Source organism: Mytilus californianus, unplaced genomic scaffold (assembly GCF_021869535.1).
Source record: "Mytilus californianus isolate M0D057914Y unplaced genomic scaffold, xbMytCali1.0.p SCAF_9, whole genome shotgun sequence".
Lineage (NCBI taxonomy): Eukaryota > Metazoa > Mollusca > Bivalvia > Mytilida > Mytilidae > Mytilus > Mytilus californianus.
The window spans coordinates 26,215,836-26,229,051 of NW_026262745.1; the positions used below are offsets into that span (position 1 = coordinate 26,215,836).

At 31.5% G+C, this 13,216-nt stretch overlaps 1 protein-coding gene across 2 annotated transcripts in view; it reads left to right on the forward strand.

The window, feature by feature from the left end:
* The window catches only part of LOC127715270 (probable glutamate receptor), an 81,358-nt gene that overhangs the window by 23,236 nt on the left and 44,906 nt on the right, over positions 1 to 13,216 (forward strand). For both annotated transcript variants that reach the window (XM_052221307.1, XM_052221308.1), the window contains exon 2: positions 13,060 to 13,200. In XM_052221307.1, coding sequence (XP_052077267.1) covers positions 13,060 to 13,200 — 141 coding nt within the window. The remainder of the gene's footprint in view (positions 1 to 13,059; positions 13,201 to 13,216) is intronic.

Genomic DNA, 13,216 nt, shown 5'->3' on the forward strand with positions numbered 1-13,216 from the left:
GATATTTCAATAAGTATAAGATTGCAACTCCTTCATGTAAACGTAACCTCAACTCCTTCATGTAAACTTCAACTCAAATGGGTTTGAACTATTTTAGTATGTGAATGAATATTTTCTGAAAAAGCACACACTCTATATATGAAATAGTTAACAAATATGACAACAAGAATAGACAACAGAGAACAATCATACAAAAGGTTTAACCTTACCGAATTTTCATGTGCCTGACCGAATCAGGAACCTTGGCAGGGTTGTCTTATTCTATATCGATATGTTGGTTTTTTACTTTTTTATTTGTTTGTCATTTTGATGATTTTGGAGATGAAGATAGATTACTTATACTTTCTTTTTAATTTATTCACAACTTTTTAAAATTTGAGAGGATTAATTGCTTTCCATATTGTATTGACCACTTTCTATTGTAGAAACCTGTATGTTGACCCATACTAGAGGTGTGCTTTGTAATTTACTTTGGGTTTCTATTTTATTGACCACTTTCTATTGTAGAAACCTGTATGTTGACCTTTACTAGATGTGTGCTTGGTAATTTACTTTGGGTTTCTATTTTATTGACCACTTTCTATTGTAGAAACCTGTATGTTGACCTTTACTAGATGTGTGCTTGGTAATTTACTTTGGGTTCCTATTTCATTGAAGTATACACCGCAACCCTGTTTCTGAATACATATTTTGCTTTTATAATCGAAGAGACGTTCAGACATGAGGGTCTTTTAAAAATAGGTTAACAAAATACCGATGTTTTGATATATATTTCAACACAATGAATTCGAAGGCAAATTACTTTCCAATGTAAATATTTGCGGTACTTATCACTTAAAGATTATTATAGCGCTAATTTGTCAAATTTTGGATTCAATAGAACTAGCCACTAAAATAATAAGAAAGAGTAACATAAACATAAAAGAAAAAAAAACTATAATATGTTATGTTTTCTTCTAGTATGCTGGTGGTGCCACACTGAACTCTTTGCCAAATAAGAAAAAAATATCTAGTCTATAATAATTTTACTATATTTGGAATGATTGTCAAAAATCATCAGAACCGGATTAAGTTAACTTTATTCTTTATTATATAAACACGTCCATTTATACCAACTGGTAGATACATAATTTCAACTGATTTTTTATTTTTCAATTTTATGAAAATTCCACATCCAAAGTAATGATGGTGTTTAATGAGTTGAATAAAACTTCTGTGATATTTGTATGAGTGAAGAGTATTGGTTTTGTATTGAACAATAACTGTAATTACAAAAAATCTTTCGTGAAAGCTTCATCTTGTAATGACATTGTATTCCACTTAAAATTTCAATACATTCTGATTACAACAAAAGGCTGAATTTGAAAAAAAAAAGGAAATTTGCAGGAGGCTTTACTCATTAATCAATTTGTCGGAAATAAGTAACCAAACTCGCCATAGGGATTAAGAGTAAGCAGCAAGCAATTTACGTTGAACTGTGTTTTAAAATAAAATTGAACTGTAATTAATATTATCTATTATATTCACCTATGTTTAAAAGCGTGTTTTGATACAACAAGACAATCCGACAATATATATGATAATATTATATCAATATATATTAGTTGGTATCATGAAAGGAAGTAATAATGACAACATAAAGCCATTACTAGATGTTAGTACTTAAAACTGAAACTGACACCTGCATGGGCCTCAGGAAAATAGTCATAACGTAAAAAATCTAGAAAATTAGGAGGAAATAGAATTATATTCTGAAATATAAATTCATGAAATATAATAACTTGAAATGTACCATACTATATAATCAGTCGTAAAAATCAAATTAATGTACCGTACAATATAATCAGTTCCAAAAATTTAATTCTTTATTTGATTTCTTTCGTAAACAGAAAATCATGGATGCACCTTATTGCTTTTAATGGAAAACGTTATTGAATTTTGTTGTCACAAATATTTGTTAAGAATCCATAAATAAATATTTAGCTTCATGTTTTTTAATTATGAACGTTAGGTGACTACGTAAGTATATATTGCAAAACACAATTGTGAACAATAGCCAATTACGGCGAGGTAAATAATTGTTCACCGGGAGTATTTTTGAACATTTAATTTGCTATTAGACTATTGTCATGATTGTGTATACCTTTTAGAGGGATGTGTTATATCTGGCTGATATTGGCTACTCGGGTTGATACAGCATGTGATACGGATTTTAGCATGTATTATTCTTTTTGTAATAACATGTAACATTAGATCATTAATAATAATTTTTTCGGCCAATAAAGAAAACAAACCTAGAAATTCTAATCCTCAGAAAAGAACACACGAGTAATGTAACGTACGAATTTGGCGCAAATGTTCATAAAGCTATAATTAACGTAAGTTGCTATCTCATGACAGTTTCCTGTAACACTGTTTATATATGTTTAGGTGCATTAGCTTTTCCTTTTATTCCTATTTTGGTAATATAGCTCCTCCTACTTTCAGATAGTTATGCATCCTGGCAAATTCTGGGGTTTGAGCATTCCTAAAGAAGGTAAGGGAGCTACCATTTGATTTTTATGGGGGGGGGGGGGGCTAGGATGAAATTTGAAAAAAATAGGCAGGACAGGAGTTTTGAGTAAAAAAAAGTCAGGATAAAAAAAAAAAAAAATGCAGGACCGAATAGAGTGAAAAATAAAAAAGCAGGACAGAGATTACAACAAAAAAAAAAATGCAGGACAACATTTTTCATCCTAGCCCCCCCCCCCCCCCCCCCCATAAAAATCAAATGGCAGCTCCCAAAATCCTGAAAAGAAATTTGGAAACACAACATTTATTGTCCTTTTGGTAACGTTTTATTTTCATCATTCTATATGTCATTTAAGTACGTATATAAAAACTCAATTAAGGTACCTAGCTTATAATTTTGTACGCCAGGCGCGCGTTTCGTGAACAAAAGACTTATCAGTGACCATCAAATCAAAAAAGTTAAAAGGCCAAATAAAGTACGAAGTTGAAGAGTATTGAGAGTAAACAATTCCGAAAGGCTTTGGCATATTCAGTAATAGAGGACGAGGTGTGTCTGTGTAAGATCATCCCGATGGCCGGCGGCCAGAGGGTGATCTAACACTGACACACCAAGTCCGAATGGGATAACTATTTTACATCCAAGCTGTTAGATTAGATAAAAAACCATTAACGCTTCATAAAATCTAGTTTAGAACGCCACACAATCATTATTTTATACTTTATATATTACTATATGGTATATACCCTTTATGAGCCCCGGACACAATGTTTAAATATGTTAAATTAACATTGATTTTTATCCAGTCGTGCTGGTGTAGGGGTATGACTCGTGTGTCTATATGCTAAAGGTCTTGAGTTAGATTCCCAGCATAGACACTGAATTTTTCAACATAAATTTTGATAGTTAGTCTTTTCCGTATAAATATTTCTAAGTTTTAGTATAAATTTGACATTCCCGCCAAAATGTTACAGAACAAAGGAAAGCATGCAGAACAAAGAAACTCAAGCTAGGGTGATCTGGTAGGGGTGATCCGGCTCAGATCACCCCTGGTAGAACAAAGGAGCTGGGATGTAAACTAATATAATTTATTCCTGGGGTAGAAAATCGTTAGTATTTAGAACAATTCATAGTTTTGTAAACAGTTTATTTATAGATATGACAATATCAATGATATAATGAGCGCTCCCATGGAGGATGAGTAACAGACTGTCACGAAGAATACAGGTTTGAATGTCAATTATGCTAAGCTCTGAAATCAAAAACTTGATGCGAACGTCTTCAATTGCTGCACAGTATTGGAAAAAAATGTGAAATTTTGTCATGTACAGAGTATGGTGGTTTGTACTATGGTCATATTAGTTTTAAAAAAGTATGTACGTTAAACCATAGTTGTGGAAAATTTCAATAGTTGCTTTGCAGATATCTGTTCGCTAGAGATTCTATCAGTATATGCATGTACTACTTCTAAGCAAGCACAATTATTGTCTAGTTCAAAATACATAAGAGTCTCTCGGCAACGTTAAATTGGTATCTTTTTCCATACCAGTTTTGTCGGAAATATCTTTGTATCAACGCATTGTATGAAGAAATTCAACTACATTATGGATTAATCCATATATATATATATATATATATATATGTAGAAACATTCAGCGAAGCTTATTTCTGAAATAAAAACTCATTTTCAGTTTGCTGATCTATAACACAATGCCATATAGTTTTATCAAATGTTCCTCCGTGTCTGATTTTGTAAGTTACTTAAAAGGCTTGCGTATGTTTCAGGGAATAATTTTGCACTTTACGCTAATAATTCATTTCACTCAAAGTCAGACTATAACTCTACAATCACTGCCATATATAGACAGAAGGAAACACAATCTTCTTACAAAATTGAACGTTTGTGATATAGTAATGCATGTTACTTTTAAGATATTTCAGACTAAAAAAATAGTCCATGCAATTAGTTCCTGATAATGTCACCTGCCTTTTTGACATTGTCGGTATTTTGCATGTCTAACATTAACCATACTACCAGATAAATCTCCGACTTTCCTGTTTGTTGTTGTTCCTGTCAAACTGATACCCTGTTATGATTCACCCACGTCGTATGATAAGAATATAAATCTTAACACAACTAAATTCAAACCTCCATTCCTGAGTGCAAAAATAAGACGTGACAATTAAAGATCCTTAGCTTAGATATCGTCTGCGCATACTGAGTTACCACAGTTGATATTTCATAGTTCAATACCACAGTTAACTTGGTAAAGGTTGTGTTACTAATCGCATATGTACAGAAGCTATCAGTATTCTTTAAATTTAGCTATTTACATATATATATGATGTCCTCTCATTAAATACTCCAGAGTTTGGTGACTGTGTCGAACACATCTATCCCATCCAATTTGTAATAAAGAATAACAGAGTAAAGAGTGACTTACATCTAGAAATTGACAATGATGGTCGGTTGAAAACAAAACTTTAGAACAAAAGAGACGACTTCAGCTTCATAATTGTGAATTTTGCATTTCTATTTGTCAACATCCCAGCAGCGCCTGCATATGGAGTATATATATCCCAGTTAATACGATATTCAAGAGCTTGCGTTTTCTATAATTATTCTCTTGATAAAGAATTGCTGCTTACAGGGAATCCATTAAACAAAGGATTCCATGTGGTAACGTTGAATCTATCCCTTCAAATAGTTTCAGTACGAGTTGGTTGACCGTTATGGAATATCTCTTTCACAGATGCGAAAATTATGTTGCTATTGTCGTTATCACAATTCCGTTCCTTGTCCTCGAATATGACAAGTTAAAATGAGATTTACCACCGAGTTTGTACTTGCATGATCAAAACGACGGGTGTCAAATGTTGAGCAGTATCTGTCTATCCTTTTGGAGCACCCAGGTTTAAAAGGTGTTCGTGTTGCTCAGTCTTTAGATGTGTTTTGAAGATTGTTGTATATCTTTTCCTCGCTTTTCTGGTATTTCTTTAAGTTTGTCTTTTACTTATGAGTTTGAATATCTCTTTGGTATCTTCTGCATCTCTATTACGGTGGCCACGTTTAACATAATACTATGATGATGCTATTCCGTCAACTTAAAACTTTAGTATAACACTGACCATTAACCTTAGTGAGGATCCCTTGTTACTAAATATTTTAGTTTATAAGTTAGTCCGGCACGCCATAGTATTTCGAAAAAACAACTATGTCACGCAAGGCAGCAAAAGTAGTACTGTAGATTTCCAAAATTTTATTACACAGCTTCAGAATTGTAAAGAAGTAGTAATACAATAAAAACATTCCACAATTTCTTTAGAACTGTTGTTTCTATAAGAATACTATAGAAAAAGTCTCTGCCTAGACTGATAAAGATGAATACTTAAGATTAAAAAATGGCAATCTAAATGTTATATGTCCATTCGACGTACGTGTATGCCGAGGTAAAGAGGGTTCTCTACGCAAGGAGGTTTTAATATTTAACCATTTCTCCTTATGAGTAGTACTATAATATATCTGATTGCCTGAACAGTACTTAGCAGCTGAATTTATTGTTATTGCAAAGCATGTACCAACGTATTCGAGGATCTTGTATTTCATATTGGGAATACCTGGGGATGTCTTGAGTTTCAATGACTTAACAGCGGAGAGGATTCCATATATAAATATATTTTTTTTTTAACCGACAAGAATGTTTTCTTCAGTGAAGACGAAAATTATATGCATAAAAGAATTATTGATCTTAATCAGTGTTCTTATTCTTCATTTCTACATACTTATAGTGTCGAAAGTATTTAAAAAATATTTAACCGAGTTTAGCTGTGAAATCGTGCGTTTTATGCGTAACTACAAAACAATCAAACTCTAAATACATTGATCAATGTTAATGGTTCTCTGTTTTAAATCTGCCTCATAGTCAAAGACCCTGGTTAGATTGTTATTTTCCATCTCACCGAGAGTATGGTAGATAATTGTTATTAATAGGAATCCATATAAAGAATCAGGTACTAGTATAACATCGTAATATATTGTTACGAACAGGCTCATGATTGTCTTTAGTTCGTTTTTTCGATCTTGGTGTTATTTTAAGGCATTAGTGTTACGTTAAAGACCATAAGCTCTAGATTGTGTTTGTCTTATTGTCATTAGGTTGCTGTCTCATTCTTAATTTGTTCCTTTTAACACTATTTCGTAGTATCTGAAGACCATATGTATCTTTGGTAAGTTTGTACTATACTATAGAAAAGTATATGTTTCTTTCATTTTTTCCGACTATAGCTATATTATCTATTGATACATGTATACGTTATACAACACGACGGGTGCCACATGTGGTGCAGGATCTGCTTACCCTTCCGGAGCACCTGAGATCACCCCCAGTTTTTGGTGGGATTCGTGTTGCTCAATCTTTAGTTTTCTATGTTATGTTTTGTGTACTATTGTTTGTCTGTTGGTCTTTTTCTGTTTTAGCCAAGGCGTTGTCAGTTTATTTTCGACTAAAGAGTTTGAATGTCCCTCTGGTATCTTTCACCTCTCTTTTATAGTATCCAAATATTCAAGTAATTCTAATAGTTCTCATAGCACACTTTTCCAGTGTCTTTTCGACGAAAAGGAAAAATAAATTATAGATTGAAGCAGTAGGCTGTAATGGTCAAATAAATGGCAAGACAGCACAGATTATTTGATTCGTTTTGGACATATTTATTCACACTGCGTGTCAATCAAACAATGTATATAGTCGAGTTCCTCCGAACAACTGTCATTACATAAGTTAATTGTTTTATATTGATGCTGCTCTTATAGTTTCATTTTGAAGTCAATTTACACACGTCCAATCCACATTTAGGTGCAACATGTTTCAATTCAGTTCGTTTTACTAAATATTAAGGTTTATGAAAAACTTCAATGCTGTATTTTGTTTTTGTATATTTGCGAAAAGAATTGTAAGCCCATTTACGTTAACAATGAAAATGTTATATTGGAAAAACAAACAGTAATCGTCAAAAGAGCGTGTTAAAATTAGGAAAGACAGAATTGTATTTCTTTTATGATGTCTGAATGGGGTTTATAGAATAACGGGCAAAAATTGAAGAATAAAGATCAAACAATATAAAGAATACAGAAACATAGGCAAAACAAAAATTGAGAATGATGGGGTCCTGAAATATAGAGAAAAGAGAATGAGAGTCTAAATAAATAAAGAATAAAGAAAACTGATCTATAAAGTTAAAGAATAAAATATTGAAGGACCACCATCCTGACCCTCTTTTAGGTTATGATAACCTTTTTTGTTGTTTAGCGCTGTGTCATTCTTTCCTTTAAAACCTAACAGAATTATTCTGCAACAAGATAAGAAATAACATGTCGATGTTATATTAATATTTAATATATGATTTATATTTTTCAATACCGACTGCTGTGTCAACAGTTACAGCTTGTTACATAACAAAAGTTATATTATAAATTAACCATGACCAATTTGCAATATGTTGCACTGTATAAACCTGAATAATTAAACAATAGTTTGTTGAAAATTTTCAGTCATCGTATGAAGGGAAACAGCATGATACTTTAAAAAAAAATTTAAGCTTACAAAGAGATTATAAAATGTATTCACGTGGACTCAATCGTGCTGAAGACCAACTATTGCATACTATAAATTACCGAACGTTTAAGAACATCAACACAATAACAAGAAGGGCATAAACACCCGACAGTTTGCTATCGAGAGGATACTCTTTACATTTAAATAATGTGTGATTTATCATCAACTAAATAGTTTTTAACCATTTAAACGCCAGACAAAATGATACGCTAATTCAATATACCGGAGTTGCATCCACCTAGTTGTACCAATACAATAACTTCAAGATACTTAATGTATTTTTTTATGTCATCATATTTTGATTTCGAAACAACTTCTCGTTAGTGGCGTTCAAAAGTAAATAAACGGTAGATCTAAACATCCCTTATTGATAACGACTTCCTTTTCTCGATTGTGAAATTGTGTTAGATTCCTCTTGTAGACTTACCAACTTGTATCCCTGATTTTATTGCATATTATTTTTTTATTGAAAAAAATAAGGATCTTTTACAAGCAAATAAGTTATAGAGTTCGGAGTTAGGTCTTTAAATTGGTCTGCAAGCATCCTCTCAAAGGTGTAAATCAGATCATTGTTGATGAGATATCTGATTGACATGACTGAAGAGGAACATAACTATGAGAATTTTTCAATTTTGAATATCAACGAAAGTCACTTTTAAAATTTATTCTCTCAAATTGTTGATAAGTGACTTCGTTATCAATTATAATGGTATGAATTCCATAAATCTGAACGACATATATATTTTGGATTACGTGTTATTCCAATATCTTACATTTGTAATTAACACTATGAAATGAAATGTAAATCATAAGAAGGTGGTGAGTAGTACTACAAAACTGGTCTTCCACTTACCCCGCTCCCACACACACGATACATGTGTTTGTGTACATGTATGAATAAAGGTCATTTGGTACATGAATAATTACTATTCCGACAACAATTAATTACAAAAGCACAACAATAACTATCTTCACTTTAAAACAAAACAAATGGGTCTCAACTATGATCTTACGACGATGTTACATATATGTACACATAAATTTGTATTTCATTGAATACGAATTCTTTTTGCAGCAACAATGTTACTATAATATTATGGATTTGATATCACATATATATGACAAGGCATCTACATCTATCTTCAAATTTCCAAATCGATTAAATAAAATACAATATCTTTGCTAACATTTTTATCAATTGTTGCCGAATTGAAGTCTAGGTAGTGTAGTAATTAATATTAAAAACACATTCTAGATAAACCCTTATCCCTATCAAACCGCAATTACACGAAATGGTAATAATTAAATAAATACAACATTACTGCCGAAAAGGTTTAATATTTTGATGAGTGTTACAAATTAACGGGAATTGGGATCAGTGATATGGATCATTCAATTATTTCTGTAACATTGATATTACACTCGTATTTAACACTGTAATAGTCATTGCCTGGTATCTTTAACCTATCCTGTCTCTTAGGATATTTTAAATGTCATATCATAATTGTGCAGAACTTGGCGAGCACTTGTTAATTGTAACATAGAGAGTTAAAAGTAGGCTACATGAAAGAAAATTACATAGATTAAATAATCACGATAATTTGTAAACGTTATGCACGTTATCTTTATTATCTTGCAAAAAAAAATGTTAAGTAGATAAATAGTATATAAAAATTACTTAAAAATTCCGACATAACCTCACGAACATAGTTAAACATTATCCCATCATGAGACAAATTATAAAGAATATGTACTTCATTATAAACGTGACCTGTTTCTCCTATACTGTCGAAGGTGGAGGCAAGCATTATACATTATTAGTTATATTAAATGTTCTAAATAACAGGTACGATATCACATCAGAGTTTGAACACGATGTTGTATTAATGTGACTTGTGATGATAAGTGATTCTCTCTATCATACTTTGAACGACAAAATTATTTTATATCTACGTGTGTGACGTCAAACGCGCGATTCTACGCCAGTACTTAAAACCTTCCATCCTTTATGGGTGGATTTTACATAGATAAATAAAATCGTATAATAAAAAAGCAAAATGAGGATGTTAAATTTGATGTATGCCTTTTTGTGCTTCTTTTTTGCATTTGTTTGTTCTTATAGTGATTAAGATGATAACACAATGTTGACTGCTGTACCCCTATTTTTGGCATTTTTACCTATTGTGTCTGTTTGTTTTGATCACGCATCGTTGTCAATATCTACAAGTGAGGGGTTTAGCTAGCCATAAAACCAGGTTCAATCTACCATTTTCTACATAAGAAAATGCCTGTACCAAGTCAGGAATATGACAGTTGTTATCCATTCGTTTGGTGTGTTTTAGCTTTTGATTTTGCCATTTGATTAGGGACTTTCCTTTTTCTAATTTCCTCGGAGTTCAGTATTTTTGTGATTTTACTTTTCACTTGCAACTCAATCAACATTCTGACTCAATTGCAATGTGTTTTATCAAATCAAACTGTTCAACTGGTCAGAAATTTCAACCAACTGCTGTAGAAAATCACAGTCAAGTCATCAAAGTGTAAAGTGATAAAATAAAAACACTTATACAAATCAATAAGATTTGAATTCATTTTCATGACGATTTTGAAAATGTTGCCTAAACTTTGTACGGATATACTCATTGTTAAGGATAATCTGAACGGCAAGATAGTAATTTTTGAATAGCTGTAACAAATGTCCAGTTTGAGTTTTTGAATTATGATCTCTTTTGAAATGTTGTTATCTATACATGCCTCAAACTGTCTTCAAATGTAGACTTAAAATGCTCAGTTAAATATATAATTAGCTAAAATATGTTTTCATGAATTTGTAAAGGGAAATAAATCAATAAAATTTCATATCATCAGATATTAGAATATCTCCCCTTGGAAACCTATTAACAACATGTGGTAACTTTACATTTATTTTACTGAATATTACATGTTTTAATTTTAACTGATGTCAAATTTTTATAAATATTTAACAATTTTTAAAACGAATAGTAGGAAAACTTAGTTTGGACATTTTATAGCAATTCAAAAAATAACCATCTTTCACCATTCACATGACTCAATACAAAACAATATGAATCGAAATTTTACTGAGGCAAGTTTTATATTAGCCATGAAATGGAATTTTAGTTTTAATGGTTTGTAAAAGAGAGACGAAGGATACCAACGGGACATTCACAATCATAAGTCGAAAATAAATATGCTTCTTTTTATCACGCTGATGACTTGAATGTGTTCTTCTACAAAAGTTGGTTAAGATTTCTGACCAGTTGAACAGATTGATTTGATAAAACAAATCGTAATTTGGTCAGAATTTTTAATGAACTGCAAAAGGTGAAGAGTAACACTTAAAATCAACTCACAGTTATTTTTCGCAAACAGTATATTTAGATTCTGAAATTGAAATCAAAGTTATTGCTTTACTATCTGTTGTGCTTTGCTTTGAAAACTCAAGGTTCGTGTCGCATGATTCGTTTGTATTTGAATGATTTTATTCCAAAAACACGTGTTATGCACAAAAAAATTTGGTATCATTTGTTTTTATTTAACCACTGGATAATCCAACGGGTTTTGCACGCAAAACAGAATATGTTTTCACTTCCGGGGTGTTGTGGAAGTTTGTATTTAATAATAGAGTTTGTCAGACGTAAATGGCATTACGTACTTGTAAAATGAGTTTTTTTCTTCTCACAAAGTGAAAACTAAATTTACTTCAACCTTTTTTTCAACTCTTACGCAAGGGATTTGGAAGTAATGAAACGATACAGATGAAAAACTTTCCTGAAAAAGAGAGAAATGTACAAATAGGAATCTGCACTAAAACCTTAAGCTTTAAAAATATCTCAGATGATTTGTGTTAAGATAAATAATAAAAAAAAAACCACAAAGGTTGATAACAAAGCTCCTAAGTAAAGTTTCGCTGATGTCTGTTTTCAAATGATGGATTTAAAAAAGAAAGGTTATCACTCGTGAACAAAGCGAAGTACTAACGTGACTCGTATCTTATACAGTTGAAGATCACCACATTCTAAAAGAAGGTTGGAATATATAAGATTAATACCACTGGATCGATGCCACTGCTGCTGGAGGTTTACTTCTTAAGGGTATCACCAGCCTAGTAGTCAGCACTTTTGTGTTGACATCAACTATCATTAAAATGGTCATTATTGTAAATTACTTGTTTATAAAGTTTGAATTTTTCGAAATGCTAAGTATTTTATACCCTAGGAATAGATTACCTTAGTTGTTTTTCGCAAGACCTTTCGGAGTTTTTGGTCCTCAATACTCCTAAACTTCATACTTCATTTGGTCTTTTTAACTTGTATTGATTCATGCGTCACTGATGAGTCTTTTGTAGATGAAACACGCGGTACTATTGTTATCTTATAGTTCGTTTCTGTGTGTGTTGCATTTTAGTGTTTCTGTTGTGTCTTTGTTCTCCTCTTATATTTGATGTGTTTCCCTCAGTTTTAGTTTGTAACCCGGATTTGTTTTTTCTCAATGGATTTATGAATTTCGAACAGCGGTATACTACTGTTGCCTTTATTTGTCGTACACAATTTTAATCCTGGTATCTATGATGAGTTTATATATATATATAGAAATTTGAATTTATTCAGTGTTCCATTTCAATCTTTAAACTTTAACCACTTAAGAGATATTGAAATACAAAGGAGTTGATCTAAACAACATTGTCTACTTGAATTTGTAAGTTCTTGTTTTCATATAGCCGTTTGGGGTTCTGAGTTAAATAAATGAAATAAAAATAAAAGTAGGAAAATTACATCTGTATACCTGACGAGAAACGCTAATTATAATTATATAAGTGATAAATAAAAAAAAATTAAAAAAAATAGTATGATACCTGTCTCGATGGATACTATAACAATGTAACATTTGTAATGTATCGGTATTTCTGTATTTCAGGAATTATTCATGACCAATGTTCAACATGGATAGAATTTGACATATCCTATCATTACAAGTATCCGAATGATAACTCAGAGATAAAATATGAATGTTTAGAAACTCCAGAAGGCGATATGTACTTTGAAAAACTCACAAGTGGTAAGTAAAGAAATTC